A 20,825-nucleotide genomic window follows, 5' to 3' on the forward strand; every position below is an offset into this window, starting at 1 on the left:
AGTAAATTTGCTTTACTTGTCAGAGCAGCTTTGTTTGTACTGTTATCAACTTTTTATAGCACATATGTGTCTAGTTTTTTATTGTAAAAAGTATCCAGGGACTCTTGGAACATTTTTTGACTTCTTTAAGCGGGAAAGGTTGCATTTTATAAGAGCTTTTTTATTTGTTTCCTTTTCTTTTCCCCACTTGTTCCAGTTTTCTCTGGTCTTTCTCTAAACTCTTAAATTCTCAAGTGTAACACATCCCAGTGCAAATTCCCTGCTGAGAGAAAAAACAATACATTTTTCCAGATATGCTCTTGTATTTTTTCCCTTTTCTTACCAGGTGCCATTTACACCGACTTCCCTCTCAGCTAGTCTATACTGGTTGACAGACTCGGTCCACCACACCTATAAAAACTCTTTTCCAGAGTGCTGGCGGTGGAGTGTGCTTCCACCTCTTATCTCATCAGTGATGTGCAGCTGTAAGCAAGACGGGGCGCAAAGGAATGAATTCCCAAAGAAACCTCGAGTGAGGAGAGCAGGAAATAATTCAGCAGCCGCTCCAGCAGGAGCAGCATCAGAAGGGGTGGCAGCAGTGAGCGTGAGAGAGATGGAGAAAGGAGAATGTGTGTGAGAGAGAGGATGCCTGTGGGAGAGCGAGTTCCAATGCACTGTGGCGAATGTAGCTGAGCTGTGCCGTCGCATGGCGAGCTGTGTGTTCCCGTCTGCTTACTGCGCGCTCTGGTGAGGCAGAGCTTACAGGAGGAGAGATGCCGCTTCCCTCGGATCACCAGCATCAGTGAAAACCAGCACCTGACCGGGGTATCACAATGCACCATGGTAGGTCGAGGGACCCCTTGCTGACACCAGCGTGACTGATTATGACAGCCCACGCGTGGGTTACCAGGCGCCCCAGTCGCGCCGCTGTAGAAGGAAACAGAGCCATGTGAAAGTGACTTGGCTGCCAGCAACTCTTGGACATGTTTTCCAGGGCAAACTCTGGATTTTTCTCTGTGTTTGAACTTGTTTTTTTACTTTTGGTGCTCTCTGGATGCCCCAAACTCACCTGTCAGGCGAGGAATAAAGGCAGATGGAACAAGGGGGGTAAGTAATTATTGACAACCACTATTTACAATTTCATAATTCATTTCTTGTCATTAAATCTTTGCTTATCACAGCACCTAGAGGTTTATATGGATTTATGCATTTTGTTTTCTTCCTTTTATGAGCTTTCTTTGTATGATTTAAAGTATTTTTTCTAAAAACCTATGTGCAGAAAGTTTTTCTGACCTTGCAAAGAGATGAGTTGTCTTCAAATTTGACTTTTCAAAGTTACTTTATTTCTTTTTCTGTCAAATAACAATAATTTTGAAAGAAATTTTCAAATGTGTTTATTTTGCTTCAATCTTGGTGTCCTGTTGCCGTGTTTTGGTAGGTCAAGATCTAAGTTAAATTCTCGCTCTGTCTGCCAGATTTATAGCAAAAGAATATATTCATCTTTGCTTCCTGGATTCTTCGACTGATTGTTTGTCGGTTAGACATGCCAGCAGTGTTTGTGAACTGTGTTTTTATGTGTAACACACTAATCATCATTCTTGAAGGGAGGTGTAAATAATTCATCTCAGCACCTCCGTGGGAGCGGCCCTCTCTCCTCTCTTGTAGCATTTAATCCCCTTTGTCGGATTAAAGGAACCTCTAATCTTGGAGCCTGTGCTCAGTGAGAAGGCTGAGATACTCCCTGCAGCCTATCGGTATTGTTAGCACTTAAGGCTAACACTCAGTGGGATGTGTGTGTCTTCAAAGAAGCAGTGTCACCACCTTGATCTTATTTAATGATTCCTCCCTACTTTGCTCCTGTGCTTCGTCTCCTACTGTCCACTTTGAATTTCTTCTCTTACATTTGTCTCATTTTTATGTATAACAGAAGAGTTGCATCCAAAGCAACCACTTGAATGTACTCTCAAAAATCTTAAATTATTTACTAAATCTTCGTAAAAGTCAACATTAGAGATATTTAATTTTTGTGGTCTTTCAGGTTTGGTTAAACTAATGTGAATATCATGTAGTGATGGTTTTATAATTGTTTTTGCAAAACTATCCATAAACCATTAAAAGATATGGAAAAAATAGGATTAAAACAGGATGTTACTGTAATGCATTTTCAGTCTAAGCTGAAATCAACATTTTTATAAAATGGAGGCCAATGAACCTTATCAAATAAATGAAGCCATAAAATGTGTCCAAATGTGTTTTCATCTAAGCAAGTCCCTGTAGCATCATATTTTAAATTGAATTGGTTCAGTTAATTATATTTTTTTGTGTAAATATGTGTTTCACATTAAGACAAGATCTGTATAAGTTTCACAAACATATCGGTATTTAAAAAGTGATTTTTGCAACAGCACAGTGACACAGAACCTTTTTCACCAATGACATTTTTTCATACACACATAATTGTTAATATATTTTGTAATTTGCCATTTTTATGTGTTTCTTATCAGGCACTGGCCAGCTAAATTTAGATGCATGAGACATCTGTGTGTGCCAAACAGTACAGTGCATAGTGTAGCGGAGCTTTAGGACCGAAGCCTTACAGTGCTGAACTGTACATTCTATTCCATGAGAAAGTGTTAGCCTTGCACAGAACCAAGAAGCCTTTCGCAATGATGATCAAAAACCCATATGAACAGTCCACAGACATTTTCCAAACAGCGATGTTGTGCAGCCATAACCCATCCAAAAATCTATCTTGGGATGATCAAACACCAACTCTGGCGGCTAACAAGCCCATCTAGAAAAGGATTTACTTCATCACAGAGAATGAAAGAAAAGGCATTGATTTACGTAACATCGCCCTAAAGATTTAAAAAAAAACTTTAAAAAGGGGACTTTTTGAAGAAAACAGTTCTTAAAACTTCTTTTGCCATGTAGTACAAAAAAAACCTCTGAATGTAAAATTAATATTTGGTCTAACAATACTTAAGTCTGAAGTTTGAGGAAAGCGATTAGAATTACGAGTACACCATGGAAGCATAATTTGAAATGACTTTTATTGTTTATATCTGTTGGAAATTAAACTTTATTCTACTTAACTGAGATATAACATTTTGGTTTACATGTGTTTACACTAACCAGCCACTTTTTTTAGGCATACTTGTCAAATTGCTCATTAATGCAAATTTCTAATCTGTCAATCACTTGGTAGCCACTCGATGCATTTAGGGGGCCAAACATGGTCAAGACGGTCTGCTGCAGTTCAAACCGAGCATCGAAATGGGACACTGTAAACAAATGGGCTCCACAGTCTGCAGATCTCAACCCATTAGAGGGTCTTTGGGATGTGGTGGAATGGGAGATTGGCATCATGGACGTGCACCAGATAAATCTGCAGCAACTGCATGATCCCATCATGTCAATATAGACCAACCTCTCTGAGGAACGTTTCCAATACCTTGTTGAATCTATGCCACCTGAAGGCAAAAGGGGTCCAACGCGGTACTAGCAAGGTGTACCTAATAAAGTGGCCAGTGAGTGTATATGTGCAGATAGAGGTAATGACCGTTGAATCTTGAGTCTTTAGTCCAGGGGTGGAGAAATGGGACTGAAAGGTGTTGGAAAACTAACAAAATCTGTCTTATTTAAGCTGTCTTGAGTAGCTTTATCTGTATAATGTTTCTCTGAGCCAAACTAATAACTTAGATTTGGTAAAAGTTAAACTCTTGTAATCCTTCTAAATTTACAGAATTTGACCTTACTAATTGTCTTACAATGTAAACAAATCCAGCTAATCAACTCTTTTGCCTGTTTTTTTTTTCTTGGTTAAATCCTAGATAATTTCTTTTTCATATTTTCATCCCACCCTACAGAGAAAGCCTCCACAGCTAATATCACACAAGCGTCCAGATCATGTGCAGCAGAGATGCAAGCGAACAACAATAGGGGAGAAATTCAATTGCTTGTATTACGATCCCATCTAACAGCAGTGAATGGTAATATGGAGACTGTACCTGGTGAGGAGGAGCCAGGGCTGTTTTAATACATAACTATGAAGACAAATGATACTTGGACTGGCACTGCTTTAGAAGCAGTGCCGCTTTTGCAATGGTTTCAAAAAAGCGGATTTACTAAACAAACTCCCGCTGTGGCAGTTGTCATTAGAGTAATGGTAAAAAGAAGAGAGCAGCACCTCAAACAGAAATAAAGCTCTTATTTCAGTCTTGCCAGCAACTGAGTTTCTGGCTATCAGAGATATGAATCAGACCAGGACAAAAAGAGGAATTAATCACTTCCTACTCGCAGAGAAAACGTGTAGTTTACCTCAGACTCAGACTGTTCACATTAAAAGTGCATCTTCCTATACTAAAAACTAAAATTACACAAAACATCAGGAAATAAAATGAAATCATCCCTTTTGACTGAGTGGTTGGCCAAATCATAAAATTGTAAAAAAAAAAAAACTAAGAATAAAAAAATAAATGTGAATGGTTCAAATGGTGCATGTGAAGTTGGGAAGCCTGAATCTGACATATGCTGCAAACATGCACTCAAGACGCCAGTGCATGCCATAGATTTCAATTTTACTCTCTACCTGAACATTATTTCAACTTCCAGATGAAAACTTAAAGCTATTCCCCAAAAATGTAGAGAATGTCATAATGCAGACTTACTTTAGCACTGATACTTAAAACGTGCATTCTTATAGGAGGATGACTTCACTGAAAATGGGGCCTAAAAAAGGTTCAGACACAATGTTAAAAAAAGTATCTTGCTATTGCTGGCACTTTTGTTGGATGCACATCTTTGATGCACATTTCTTTTTATCCACCAGCTCACAAAGGTTTAGGTTTAGAGTTTGGCTTTTTTTTTTTCAAGGTCATTTGTCATTATTGATGTATATCAGAACACCTACATTTAGGCTTTTCAACACATGAGTGCTAACACTTTAGAAAAGTTAATAAATACTTGTGAATTTTTTTTGTTCAAGAGCAGGGAGACTTTTGTTGAGAATCAATGTCACCAGGCCAAAAGTTAAACCGTCTCTTGAAAGAGACAAATATGCTGACATTTGTAAGTATTTCTGGAAAAGCCAACACTGCACTTTTGCCAAGTGCTAAGAGATGAATTGGGTCAAAACCTTTGCAATGGCAGAGCAAGACTTTTTCTTTATTTCTTTTATTTTTATTTTTTTGTTATTCAAATATGAATGTAAACATGAATCCTTTAAAGGTTGATGCTGACCTGGCTTCTGACAAACCAGATCTTTTTACAGAAGACATTGTGGAGTTTGGGCATTTAAGGTCAAAGTCCAAGACATTGACTTGGACCCAATAATCAATATATTTATCAAACTTTGTGGTACAGTTTGGAAGGAAATAATTGTGGTTTGACATTAACTTGAATATTCACGTTTTGTGTATGTCTGGTCCATTGTGGCAAAAAACCTTTACCTTTAAGCTCAGGTGCTTCAGAGAAACTTGAATGTGGAAGCAAAATTTGTTGGGGCTGTATTATTCCTTCAGTTTAAAGGAGATTTCTGCTGAGTGCCCAGACTTCCAAAATAAAACTACTTTTTACCTGCATTTAAAAAAAGTGTATTTAAAAAATTGAAAAAGTTATGAGTCAAATTCATTATTTTGAAAATTATTTTCTTGCATATTTTTCAGATAAATGAAGATTCAGTTTCTGTTTATATTTCCTAATTTACATTTAAGTTAAAGTTCCATCTTTGTTTAGTTTAAATCAAAGTTAAATGTTTTTAATGATCAAACAAAATGCATGTTAGAATGAACCTCGAAGTTTGACATTTATATATTTGAATCAAATAGTGTTAATTGGAAAAGTCAATAAATTTGGCATCTGAATAAAAACAAATGTTTGTATTTTAGCAATAAACCCAGCTGTATATGACATAATGAAGCTTTATAGCTGTATTTTTTCCAGCAAGAAAATCCTCTGAATTGCGCCGAAACTTTTTGAAGCACAACAATTTCATGCTCCTGGAGTGGCTCTGTTATAACTCAGCTGTAAGACCTTTTCAGAATCTGTAGAGTAAGCTCAATGTTAATGTCAACGCCCACATACACTTGTGGTTTTTCCAAGAAAAAGTTGGATGTTAAATTGCATTGTTTAATGTGCTGTATCATTTAAAAAAAATGTATATAATGTTCTCAACATCATAGACCAAATATTGTAAACACGTGTTTTTTTTAATGTTAAGAAAAACACTTTTATAAATAAAATTGTGGTAGTGCATCAACAAGGTCATCTAGTGACTAAAGTAGCTTTTCAATTACAATGTAATCACCACACAAAAGGAAAGCAACTTGTCAGCATGTAGTTTCCAGTCCAATTAGGTAATTAGACTTTTTGCCACTTTGCAAATTGAGGAGAGTATTATGAAATGTACTTGCCCTATATACGCCTACACCAAGTTAGATTAAAAGCAATATCTCCAGATTGGAATGTGTGGGTGAGAACATAGCTACTGCTATGAGGCTACATTAAGATAGACTAAATATTTCTGCTCTGCAATTTAACATACTGCAATTCTGTTATTGCAATAAACACTACTTTGACATTACACACTCTAATAAGTAATGTGTTCATTTTAGCTTTGATTTTTAGCTTTTCTTTTTTTCAGGGCTCTCCGTCTAGTTGGCATTGTTTTGTTGTGTAATTCAAACTCAAACGGTTTTCTTTTTCTACAATCTCAACCCAAATCAAGACTTTTGTTTAATAATAATCAACAGCTGTTAGGAATATTTATATTTATATGTTGTGATTATCTGTACATATTAATCTTTTGTGAAAAGTAGTTATTAGGCATAATAATGATATAATAAAGATCATAATAGTTTATAAATTAAAGAGGATATTTGATTCTAGAAGTCTTGTTTGTGATGATCACACTAATAATTACTGACCAGGCAAATGACTTGATTAGGCACATGTTTAGTTGGTTAACTGTGTGTTCATTAATTCCTTTATTTTACTTGCTGCCAGATTCTGATCTATTTTTTTTCTTCACGATATGCACAATTTAATTTTAGCATGTCATTTGTATACATACCTGGAGGAGTCAAATTGACAATGAAAATGTGATAATCAGAAAGAAAGCTGGTCCATATGGTACACTCTTATCTGGTTTATATTTAAAAACTATATATATGGTTTGTAATGAAGTTACTTTTAAACTTCCTGTAATTTTAAAAATCTGACCTGGTTTGTTTTTTGTGAACATGATAGTGCAGCAATTGTGGCATTTGTTTTGCTTATGTGGGAACTAATATCAGCTATATCTAATAGTACTCCATAAAGAAGAAACAACAGTTTTCTTATGCAATTATTCCATGTGCTTGCTTAGTTTATACCTGGCAGTTGTAAAACTATAACATATATCTGGTCAAGGTAGCCACAGCATAGAAGGTTTCAGCTTTTCAAGGAGGAATCAACTGTTGATTCAATATTTCATTATAAGACAACTTCTGTTGGATTAAATATATCCAATTATCACATCTACCTCTCATTTTCAAAAATCAGCATTTGATTGAGATGGAAAAAAGCAATTTTAGCTGCAATCTTAGTGAGCACTGAATCTTAGGTTTGACTCTCCCTTGAAACCAAAACATCTTAGCTTACATTTTTGACTATTTTGTCTACTATATAGGTCCGATCTTCAGTTACTCATTTCCTTCTTGTTTCCAAAAACTATAATTTCTGTTTTGTTGTTTAACTGAAGAAAGTTTGATTACATTCAGGGGTTTACCTGCTCTAATCAAGAACAGAGTCTATCCTCAGCTATTAAGCTGAGTGTTGTCTGATCAACTGTCTAAACCTTATTTGCATTGAGCATGTATGGGCATTGCATGAAACAGCATAGGCCCAAAAGTAGAACGCTGAGGGACTCCACGTGACATGGATACACTCTCCAATTTATGATCACCAATGGAAACAACTTAACCCTTACCTTTACAGAGCTGACCTGACCAAACAGTAGACTGGACCTGGTAATCCCACCTGCTGTTCCAGCTTGTCAAGAACGGTTATATGGTATCACAAACACAGATAAAGGGACACATCAGCTCATCTTCGTCTCGACTCAGTTTAATGTCATTTAGCACTTTAACAAATGCCATTTTGGTAATGTGGTGATGAGTTGGGCAAAAATTTGTTTTAGAGACTGTTTTTTCTTTAGAAAAGGAAGATTGGAATTTGGCCTGAACTACGTCCGATCCAAGCTGCTTTTCTTCAAAGAGGATTTAGAGTTTTTTTTTTTTTTTTTTTTAAATAAATACTTGACTGAAGCAAATAGTTAAACATTTTCAGAGCTAGTTTTCTTCAACAATTACATTTTTTTTAAAGGAATTTGGTTGACAAATTTTCCAACTAGCATGGCGAGGAGGTTTTGCTTAAAAATCCTCAAGTGTTTTAGCACTCATTCCAGTCAGTACTGATATTTTCACCAGATTATCCCCGCCAATATGCAGCTGATGTCTGGTTACCTTGTTTGTGGTGGATAATTATGTAGGAATTTCCCTGGTGGACAAGAGAACACGACCTCCTGCTCTCCTTACAGGTCTCACTCGAATCGTTTGTTGCTGAGTGTAAAGCAGCTGGGATGAGAATTAGCACCTTCACGTCTAAACCCATAGTTCTCAGCTGAAAAATAGGTGGAATGCTCTCTCCAGGTTAGGAATGAGTCACTTCCCCAGGTGGAGTAGTTTAAAGTATGCTTTGTTCAAAAGTGAGACTGGGCGATGGATTGGTGTGGTAGCTGCACTAATGCAGAAAAAAAACCCTGAAAACATTGCTTTCAATTTTCTGGTAAATGTATATTTTATCATGACCTATGGTCACAAGCTGTGGATTTGTACAAGCTGTCATGTGGCCATGGATACAGGTAGCAAAAATAATATTCCTTTGGCGGGTGATTGGGGTCTCCCTTTGAAAAAAAAAATGTTTGAAAGCTCAGCCTTGTGAGAGGAATTCATCTGAGCTGGTACTCCTCCACACCAAGAAGAGCCCGTTGAGATGGTTTAGGGTTAGAGGATGCCACGTCGACACCTTAATATTGCATGTGGGCTTTATTTTATTTCTTTATTTTTGCACATCTCTGTTACTCAGGTGAGGATTGCTGCCGTGATGACTGTGGTGGAATTCTACCTCAATAAATGTTTCATGTAGAAACAGCTGATGCGGCACAGATCCGATCTAGATTCCAGAGGACACTGACATTTCCTTTTAAGCATTCAGTGTTTATTTTGGAGAAAATCTAAATTATTTTACAGCCTAGGAAAGAGTACGATCCTGTGCCTACTATTTTTTTCTGCTGTTGCCAGGAAGATGACGCTGTCGTGGTCAGGAATGGCGAGCCTTCATGAAACATGGCAGAACTACGTCCCAGGAAGCTTTTTTAACTTATCTCTGACTCTGCCACACTCTTGCTCCCTTTTTCTCTCCATATACCTTCTTACCTCTCTTTGCTCTCAGCAATAAAAATTTAAAGAGATAAGAAGCTTTTTTCTATTTCAGGGTCACCATTAGCTTGAATAATGCATTTACAAGAAAAGAGTAGCTTGAGTTCTGTGGCGGATAGAAGCACAGTCTTCAATTAAATTATACATCATTATCACAGCTGGCAAGCCTAGTGCGACGGGACCTTCTCCATCCTACTCTAAATGTTCCATGTTTCTGTCTTGTCCAATATTGTGTGTCAAGCAACAATCTCACCATGTGCCAGCATAGAGGTGGGATGCAGATAGTACCAGTCATGCTAGATGTGGCACACTCCCCATATGGGAGCATTCTACGGGGACACATTCTCCAGATAACTGAATATTTCTGCCTCTGATAGTCACATTCCTCCAATATAATACATGTTTCTTTACAAAAAGACACATATAATTATTATTAATTCCTGAGGTGTATTACAGAAGACATGCTGTTAAGGAATGGAATTTGCATCGGCATTTAAAAAATAATATGTTTTCTGATTGCCAACTGGTCAACAGTTCACCTGAAAATAATTTTTAAAATGTATTTTTCTGGGATAAACAGTATCATGGCATTTACACATTTGCATCTGGATCACATTTCCTCTAATCTTTCCAATTTAACTTTGTTGTACCAGACTACACTTGTTTGAAAGTTTTATCCCAGAACAATTACATCCTAGTCTGGCTAATTTTGCTTTATATGAACTGTCTGGATCAAACTAAAACTGTAACAGTCTTAAATTATTTAAGTGAACAACCCTTTAGAAATGAACAAAAACGTATGACTTTTCCACAGAAAGGACTTTATCGCATAACAAAAACAGTAGTTTGCATCTTATGTAGACTCTCTATTTCTAGACAAAGAGGACCAAGCATAACGAATGACTGTGTAAAACAACTCCAATACATCCTAATGTCTTAGTCACGTGCACCCATATGTGGGTTGACCGACACGGGTGCTGTGGCCTTTTGGGTTGCCCGGCCTACAGAGGGAGGAGCGCAGGTGTGTCTTGCAGTTTCCTTGAGGCTAGTGCGGCCACCTCAAGAGACACCATGAAAATGGAAAGTATCAGTGATGCTATACGGTGCCTCTTCACGCAACACACTAATTTCTAACAACCAGGCTGCCACTATGGAGTGCCCACTTACCACCTGAACAGCACGAATGGGTTTAGGTGGCGAAAAAAAAAATCTTCATGAGCTCATGGGCTCATTGAGTGATCTACGACTTTGGTATTTCATGCGGGACACCTGCGTGCCCCGGATAGATTTGCCTGCAGGCAGCCTCTTTCTACCTGTGTTGTGACTAAAGCATAAGTTGATAGTAATAGTTAATTTTACAAAAACATGTTAAGATGTACTGTCTGCCATAGCAAGAATAAAAAAAAAAAAAACAACTTCTGAAATAAGTAAACGGTATTTAAAAAAAATAAATACATATACAGGCCTTAACAAAGTCAGCAGAAACTACAGATTTGAACCTGAATTTCTTAATGTATCTAAACAAACAACATATTTCCCAAATATGAAGAAAAATGTTCATTCATTAAAGACAAATGTTCCCCAAAAAAAGCGTCTATTTTTAGAAAGTTGCTTTTAGAAGTAAGAACAAAATGTTCCATGCGATGTGGGTGTTTCCACTGATTACGAGACCAGCTCAGTTCTTTCTCATAGCTGCAGGCATGGGAATTGAAAGTGGGCTGCAGTTTGCCTGCATGGATGTCCAAGCAAATGCTGAATGTCACTTTTGGCCTCAGGAAAGAAGCAAGAAGCTTTTGCTTTGTGTGGACTACTTGAGTGCAGTATTTATATAAAGCTCTGGATTTTAAATGCTGGATTAAGGTATCTACAAAGGCAGACTTTACGTTCTGCTTAAAGATGTGTGCTATGCTGATTCTGCCTGTTGCCCTTATTAAGATGTCACTGAAATACCAGATGGCAGAAGTTATATTTAAATATTTTACTTTAAAAAACTTCTTGACCATTTAAAGAACTGGTTTTAGAATATTGCGTGTATTCCGAAAGTGTTTGGGTTTACTTGGCCTAACACAATAGTACCACAAAACATTACTACATATCCCCCATAGTCCACAAAAATTGCTCTCTTCAAGCTAAAGCAGAGCGCATATTGCATTGGTTCATGCAATGACACATGAGTATTTCCATTTCAAATGTATGTTTAAAATCTAAGGTCTGAAAAAAGATTGTTTTAATTATCTATTGCAATTTAAATTAAATACTTAGCAGCTACCATTTCAATGATAGGTCATGAGTTTCGAACTAGTTTACCTTTTTTATTTCATAAAATGGTATCTCATCGTGTAAATGGATAATCTAGTTTATCTGCTGAGGTGTTTTCTGCAGAAGCATATTGAATTAGGAAACAAAAAAAGACAATGTTATTTGCACAAACATGTGACCAATCACAAAACCTGATGAGAATTCATGTTGGCCACATGTAACATGAGCAGCCAAGATGCACATTGCTGCATTGCCCATACGTATTCTAACCTCAACTCTAACAGCAATCTGACCCTGACCCTGCTTTAACTATGTGCAAATAGTCACTTCCAATTACATGGGAATTTTCACTTATAAAAAATACATACACTGGTGGTTTTTATTCTCATTTTTGTGTTTTTCTTCATTTTTTCAGGTTTTTCGTGCTAATTTTTTTACAAACTAAAAAACCAGAGAGCTGCAAACGGACTGAAGAATAAACTCATCTGCTAATGAAAACTATGAGATGAACTGCATTTAAAAGTTGAAAAGCCACAATGTTATCTCATTTCAGGGTCGAAGATTCACTTCTATTTTCACTTTCCTCTAAATCTGATACAGGACTGCTGTCCCAATCACATCTTTTCTTATCATGGAGTTGTTAGTCTCTTTTACTGGAAGGTAGATGTTAAAAGTTTCAATGCTTGAATAGACTGATGTCGCCCCGTGACACCCAGCTGGAAACTTTAAGGTGTGTGTAGAAATAGATTAAAGAATGAGTGAAAAAACTAGAACAGTCGAGCTACATCCTCTGTCTTCTGCCAAAAGCTTTAAGCTGGAGTTTAAAGGACAATCTCTAGTGTTATTACCTGCCCTATATTAGTGCTGCGTTATTAACATTGTCCTTAGCCCACTAGTTAATTAACCCCAAAGACCCTAATTTACTGACGAATAATGCATAACAATGGATTAACGTTCTATTTTCATTACTAAGAGTGACTGATTAAAATCACAGCTGTGTTATCAGTCATGTTTGAATATTATAATATTATCAGTGACTTGCCATTGTTGAAGTATTACTTTAGGTGAACTCTAACTTTCAGTAATTTTTCTATCACTGACAGAGCAGAAACATGAATTAGATTTGAAATTATAAAACTTTAAGCCTCCATGTTGTCTCTGCACATTTGAGAAGTTGAATGGTGTCTCTTTATTTTTATTGCTGTGCATGAAAGAAAAAATCAGTGTTTTAGCCAAAGTTCCTAAATTTTACGCAAACCAGCCATTCTAAAAGATGACCTGGTGAAACGTGGCCGCTTGCAGCAGGGAGTAATTTCCTGTTGTAAAATGTAAGATTTTGTTGAAAAACCAAACATTTACTGTCTGGTTTCGGGGATCTTTGAAAAGTATATTGCTTGAACTCATATGTATGACAACTGTGGGGGTGGGTTGGGTCAACTTGGAATTTTTAACAGCGTAGACACAACAGAGCTGTAACTTTTACTTTGAAATTCCTAATAGTGTGTTGCCTTATTGAGTTGGGCAAAGCAAACGCTAGTTTCAATTTCTTGTTAGGATTTTTTTTCCATTCAGAATTAAATGGAAGGCTTTAGAGATTTCACAACCATTGTGTGTTGATGATCTTAACACTGTCAACACAAAAACATGGCGGAAAATCTTCAAAAAAATATATTGCAACGGTTGTTATAGTTAAAAGCCATATACAGTCCTCTTTAAAAACAAATGCTAACTGTTTGGACGTGCATAAACATCTTCAATGTTCCTTCAGTTAAAAGAAAAGGGGATTGTATAGCACTTGCATGTGTTGGTTGCTGTGATGGCCATATTTTCTTTGCTACTTTGCTGTGCATCTTGTTATTGTGAAGTCACATGTTGTTTGCCATTATTTCTTTTTGTGTTGTTGCATTAGTGAGTTTATTGTCCAATTTATCATGTTGAGCCCGCCTGCCACGGAAAATCTGCTTCTCTGAATATGCAATGGCTCTACTTTGCCAATACAGTGAGCCGAATATTAACAAGTGGTCTATGCAATCTTCCAGCTGATGCCCCGCTAAGGTTCTCGAGCACGATTTCCTGCAGAGATCAAAATAATTTGTAGGATATTAACCCAAAGGCATTGAGCATAAAACAAAGAGATTCACAGGATATTGCTTTACCTGCCACAGTCCTTTCTGATTAAGTCTATAATATGTGTGAAATAAGAAAATGTTGAATCGCTGTGAACTTCAAACTAAGGTTTCTTTTGTGAGGTAAATGCTCCAGCTGAGGTTTCTTGCATTTTGCTTTCTGTGGGGTAGGTGGCTGTAATGTAGTAGCAGAGTAAAGGCAGTGGATGCTTTGAAAGATGAGTTGAGGGTCTACACACATTGAGGTTGGATTAGGAGTTTAATGGCTGGTAAAATTGTGGCATTTTGCCCAAGGTGACCCCTGTGGAGAAGTGATCATGGCAAAGCAAGATGAAAAGTGAAGGAATCTCTTCTTCCTCATTTTCAGATAGTTGTCACCAGCAAAGGCTCTGCCTCCAAAGCCCAGGGCATGTAATCACACTTTCATTGGCTCTTGGAGGACTGGATCATTCACTTAAAGAATTATCTCATGTGCAACGCCAACCATAGTGTGGAGAGACCTGCATTAAAACTTGAACTTCTGCCTTGCTTTGGCTTGAAAATCCCTTTTGTGTATATTTTTTTTAAAATAAGTTTGATCTGAAGTATATAATGTGCAGCCAGCATTCAAATACCAGATTATTTAAAAGTGAAGTCCAGCGCATTCCCACTTGTGTAAGTTGCAGAACAAGGCCGTGAAAGAGTGACAGCATCAGCATGCTAGTGTCTAGGTATACTGCCAAGCAGCCTTGACATCATTAGCTCAAGTGACACATTAAGGTTCTGTTTGCCTTGTAATTTGTTTTGTCTGTCACTTTGATGGATGTCTTGTTTGCCGGCACTTCCTCACACTGTGGAAAATGGAGGCTCGAGGACATTGTTAAACGAACTTCAGAAAAGAAGGCAGAGGGCATTTGTTTTCTTCAAACAGGTTGTTTGGGTTAATGGGTGTGAATGCAACTTTTTATTCACTTTTCCCCATTTTAGCCATTGGATAATTGAAGGTGTAAACGAACTTGAAGAGCGGATCAGGGCACCTCCACAACTATAAGTGACCTGGAAATGTAGATCTGGGTGACGTTTTTTAACAAAAAATGACTCCCACTTTATTAGCTGCTATTTGAAGCCTTCAAAACCAAATGTGCCTTTTTTTTCCCCAAGAGAATGCATGTTGGAAATGTCAGGCAGTACCCCCCAAAACCATTTATTCATACTAGAGATTAAACAGACAAAAATCAGGTAAGTGCATTTTGTCACACTTAAGGACGTTTAGAGGTGTGCCAGAGCACAACCTTGACTGCCTCTACTCAGACAGGTCACACTAATGGCAGTATGGGACAGCTGGAAATTTCATTGTCTGACCACTCAACCTAAGCTGTACCTATAGAAACCCACCCAAGTCAAGTAAAGAAGCATTTCTGCTCTATTACCAACTTAGCCTTATGAGGCACGTCATCGGTACAACACCTGTAATCTCAGTGTGTCTGAGGGAGCAGAGGGGCAATCAACACGCTTTATTTTGCTCTCAAGTCAAAGATTTCCCCACAATGAGAATGTGTAGCAGTCAGTTGACTGCCAGGCTTGAATTACCATGGCCTCGAGATTTTGATTTTGAAATCAGCAAAGGGTGTGATGAAATTTTACCAATTGAGGTTATTATTAGTCAGTAAGATCATTACAATGCAGCATTTCTCAAAGTATGCGTTTATCCTTGAGGGACAATCAACCAATTAGTGCCTTTAACACCATCATCCCACAACAGCTGCTGGAGAAGCTGAGGCTACTAGGCGTGGACACGGCAACCTGCAACTAGACACTCAGCTACCTGACAGACCGGCTGCAGACAGTCAACATCGGCAGACACACATCCAGGCACATCTCAGTAAGCACGGGCACACCTCAGGGGTGCGTCCTGAGCCCACTGCTCACGCATGACTGCACAGCTCGATACAGCACCAACCACATTGTTAAGTTAGTAGACAACACAACAGTGATCGGTCTCATACGCGACAATGACGAGTCTGCTTACAAAATGGAGGAGGAGCAGCTAGCAGCGTGGTGTAAATCCCATAACCTCCAGATCAATGTGGACAAAACTAAAGAAATGGTGATTGACTTCAGGACATCTAGCAATCACCCCCACTCACATCTAACCATAAACGGTGTGGCAGTGGATAAGGTCGACAGCGTCAAGTTCCTGTGGGTGCACCTCACTAACGAACTGTCTTCCTCCACCAACTCCACAATGGTCATCAAAAAAGCACAGAAGCGTCTCCATCCCCTCCGGAGACTCGGGGAGGCTGGAGTTCCAACACCTCACCTCATCACCTTCTAGAAGGGCACCATTGAGAACATCCTGACACAGAGCTTCACATCCTGGTTTGGCAGCTGCAAGGTTCAGGAAAAACAATGTCTCAGAAGGATTGTCCGGACTGCAAGCAGGATTGTTGGTGCACCTCTCCCGATCCTGGAGGAGTTATACGAGCAGCGCTGCCTACGCAGAACAACCTCCATCATGGACTGTTCATCCCTCATCATGGACTGTTCTCCCTCATTCCATCTGGGAGGAGGTTCAGGAGTATCAGCTGCAGATCCAGCAGGATGCTAAAAAGCTTCTTCCCACAGGCTGAACGGACTGTCCTCCTCATGCATTCATGCTCTCACAAACTCCACTCTGCAATAAGATCCAAGGATTACCCCCAACCCCCCACAAAACCCGAAGACTAATTACATGGACACAGACTCTAGCAACCCCCCCACAAACAAGACTGCTGTTAAAAGCACAGTCACTTTCACACTGAATGCTGGTCTCTATTCTATTTTATTTTATATTTTTTTTATCTTATTCATTTCACTTAATTTTTTTATTCATCTTATTTTTTAATCTTGGATTGTTATTTTTTTTTTATTATTGCTTCTTTTTTGCACTGTCATGCTAGTGAGAAACATCTCGTCTCACCTGTATATTTCTCTGCAAATACTGTGTGGAATGACGTTAAACAAATCTTGAGTCTTGAATCTTGAATTGGCACTAAAATACATACAAAGCATCAGCTTTGAAATAAAAATATTCTAAAATGTTCTCTTTCAAAAATATTTATTTTCAATCAAAATTTAAGCACGTTTTCATCCAGATTCCATATTATTTCATGTTATTCCAAATAAACTAATATGAGAGTAGTATTTCTCTTTTTTTCTACTTTATTATTCTGTCTGTGTTTTGTGTTCTTTTGCTTGACTTTTTCTGAACACGCAACTGTAAGGACACTTCTGAAATTTTGGTTGTGCATGTAACATGTTACTTTGACAATAAAGCCCATTCTTATTCTTCTTTCTCTTATGAGATGAATTACCAAAATACGCCTGCCTGGAGTGCGGAGCGGGTCACCCTTGGGGGGTCCTGGCTCGTACCTGGGGTTGGGGCGGGGGGATACCCGGAACTCCTGGGTGGTGGTGGGGTGCTCGTCTGGGGCTGTGGGCGTCCTTCTCCGGTAGGGCCCTGCGTTGGGCTCTTCCGGCGCGGCGGGGGGGCTGCTTTCCTGGTTGGGCTGGGGCGGCGCTCTCTTTCCCTCCGCGCCTCCCTGCTCTCTGGCTCTGGGGGCCTTGCGGCGGTCCTGCTGGCTCTGGCCTGGGTGGCGGTCTTGGTCGCCCGGGGGGCGGTTGTTCCCTGCCTGTTCCCGTGTGGCGTTGGGGGGATTCCGGCTGCCGCTGCTGCTGCGGCGGGGGTCTGGGTGTGGGGGTGGCTGGGTGCTCCTCCTCCTTCTTTTCACATTCCACCATCCATTTTAGAAGAACTAATAGTTTGCATGATTGAATGAATGAAAGATTTCACACTAGTTGGTTTAAAGGCATAGGTATGCGTTTGTGAACACTATCTGTTTTGTGTACATGTTGACATGCGGACATTTTTGCAGCTAGCAGGTGTGTTGATAACATTTGAGTGTGTGCGGACAGGCCCCGCCCTTTTTGTACTACATTTGAACCGTACTGTAATGATAAACAACCAGTAAACCTGTCTGCTCTATGCTGCTTCATGGTCTTACCCCCCCCCCCCCCCCCTTCTCTAACATCTCTCTCTCTTCTTCCCTTCTTTCCTTTTCCGTCCGGTCCAACACCAAAGATTTTCAATCATGGTTGAAATGAATAAAGTTTGGCCTCAATTACAAAAGGGTTTTTTTCAGTCATGCCTTTGGTTAGTCTGAAGATTAACAACCCCTCTTGTTAAAGTAAAATATGTCCAACACAAGAGGCCCTCAGCTCTCATCTGCCTGCCTAGCTGTTGGACAGGACAAGTTAAAAAAAAAAAAATACGCCATGCATCTGCTCCTGGTCTGGCCCTTCTGTTAACTTTCAGAACTCTTCGTGGCCCATGAGTCAAAATGTTCGCCCTTCCCTGGATTAAACATAGTCTAGAATTTTAAATGAGACTTCATAAACACACTCAATCACAACAAAAAATACTACTTTAATGCCAATGCTTTCGGAGGAAGGCTTTAAAGTTCAGGTGAAAGGACTATTGCTTGGGTTGAGGTGGAATCCTAACTTTGAAATGTCCTATGTTCTTACACACTTTAGAGAAAAGTTGTGAAAGACTAGAAAGCTCAAGATTTACCAAAACGCACTGTCAGGTGAGTTTCACTGAGCTCATTCATGTGGACGCCAAATATCTGATCACTGTCTGGTTTATTGAGATCTTATTTTTCAAATGACATGTCAACAGGACAGTCCTTTGTCGTAGTTGTACATGTGTAAAGGTATTGAATGACACAATGAACATTTTTGGACTTCCTTTAGGCCTCTGTGCTGATAGCAACAACCTCAGTATCTTTTATCAAAATAGTCACAGTCCCGCTTCTTAATTTGATCAAACTTTAACATCAAACCTGAGCTATTCATCAGATGTATTATTTTCCGGTTTTATCCATCCTCGTCGCACATTGGGAGTGACAAAAAGGGCTAAGTTTTCCAGTCTAACATGGAAGAGGAAGTATGATAGTATGGAGTCATTTTTGCTGGATCTAAGGTTGTTGACTTGTACGGCATGAAAGGAACTGTGAACTGTGAGTGTTTAGCTGTTACATCTTTAAAAGGTAATTAGTTTAATTAAACAAAGCATTGCTTTGTTTTTTAAATATATTGCAGTGTCACAAAACACTTAACTGGTAAAGAATGACAGTTGTTTTTAGTGTCAAACTTTGATTCAGCAACTGTTCTCATGTATATTCACATTTTATCCAACAAAATATGATAAATAAAATCTAAACTCTCCAATTCAAAGGCTGTCATGCCATTGAATGTCCGATGTGATTAAATACATTTAAGCCTACACAACTTCATCTGTGATCATTGGGAACCTAACATACTGCGTCATTTTTGATAATTTGTGGTTCAAGTTGATATTTTTGTAACTTTCGGAGGTTTGGTTCCCTCCTTGCCCGTCCATGTGTCAAAGTGTCCTTGACCAAGACACTGAAGCCTACATTGCTCCTGGTGGTTTTAGGTTGGCGCCAGTGTTTGGTAGTGGAGCCGCCATCAGTGAATGAATGGGTGAATGGGACTGTGACTGTAAAGCGCTTTGGGCTTTCTGAGAAGGTAGTAAAGCAGTATATAAGTATAGCACATTTACATTTAGTAATAGTCACTTTTTATTTAGTAATTGAGCACTTTTCACCTAAAACAAGTTGTTTTGCTTGTTACTGAGCAGAATATAGAAAAATAAAGATGCCAAAGTATCAACATGGAAAATGTTGGTTTAAAAAATAAAAACCTTACAACTGTGAAAAATGTACCTTAAAAACACCTGTAGTGGAAAGCCTATTTTTTGTCCATTATAACTAAACATGATTATGTATAATTCAACCTCCTGTCTCTGGGAAATCGTGGTAAGGTGTTAAGAAAAACCTTTCCTTCAGCTTCACTGCAAGAAAAAAGGTGCGACTGTTTGAAGATCCATAATAAGGGGACACTTGAACAAAAATGAGCTGCATGGTTGGGTGGCCAGAAAAAAAAGACATCTCATTATATTCCTTATTGCTACATTTTGTTTAATGACTCCACAGTTCTGTAAAGGCTTTTGCTGTTATTTGAATCCCATTAAAGCAAAGGTAACGTGTCTTGCCTGATCAGTCAAACGTAAAAATGTTCAAAGTTCAAACAGGTTATATGAAATTTTGTGCACAATTGTAGGTGCCTTAAAGGTGCAAAAAAATCAGCTCTGCTTTCTATTTTCTTATGATCCATTTGCAAAAGTGGGAAAAGACTAACCTTACAGAGGAAGCGGAAAGCTCAGAGAAATGTTAAGAAAATATTTGTGTTTTTTTTTTTCAGGATAACCTCTATGGAACCTTTCAGAGAAAAAAAAAGAGGTGGAAACATGTTGAGATTATCCTGTTGTGATTCATACAATAGCACATTTAAAACTCACCATTGTGAATCATCAAACTAATTTCTCCCAAAACCATATCAGACATCTTTTGTACTAGCTCCTCAGTCCTCACAAGCCGTCTTTTGCCATTTTTATTTTTATTTTATTTTTTTAATGTATGCACTTCTCAGCGGAGCGGACAAATGGCAGGAAATCGAACTGGTCTTTTGATGGTCCCCTTATTTTGTGACACTTAAAAGCACTTTGCCCACTTCAACACATTCAGCCACCTAGTTTTCCTAAATCTTGAAACAGTAGCGCACTACAACAGTGTAGTTAAACCCTCATGCTTCTCTGTTAGCCACTAAATAAAAAGACAAACTTCCAAGATGCTCTCCTTCATTGCAACTTCAATTCAATTAAATTTTAAAGCACCCTTTTACAACCGAGGTTGTCTCAAGGCACTACACATTCCTTATGGTGTGTCATTCATTCCAATAAGACCAAATTGTCCTTACTGGATTTCATTAACGACCTGTAAAAGTGTCCAACAGATTGGACTGAAGGTTTTTTTGCTGATGTAACCCCCAAAGACCCTCTCCAATGGAAATTGTGTTTTGGTGTTTTTAAATATGTTCT

The 20,825-nt window shown here is 38.4% G+C and overlaps 1 protein-coding gene across 1 annotated transcript in view; it reads left to right on the forward strand.

Moving 5' to 3' along the window:
- The first annotated feature begins 393 nt into the window (after positions 1–393).
- robo2 (roundabout guidance receptor 2) overlaps positions 394–20,825 on the forward strand; it is a 282,072-nt gene continuing 261,640 nt past the window's right edge. The window contains exon 1 of the mRNA XM_023961235.1: positions 394–1,086. Coding sequence (XP_023817003.1) covers positions 963–1,086 — 124 coding nt within the window. The 5' untranslated portion in view covers positions 394–962. The remainder of the gene's footprint in view (positions 1,087–20,825) is intronic.

The sequence above is a fragment of the Oryzias latipes genome, chromosome 13 (genome assembly GCF_002234675.1).
Source record: "Oryzias latipes chromosome 13, ASM223467v1".
NCBI classification, from domain to species: domain Eukaryota; kingdom Metazoa; phylum Chordata; class Actinopteri; order Beloniformes; family Adrianichthyidae; genus Oryzias; species Oryzias latipes.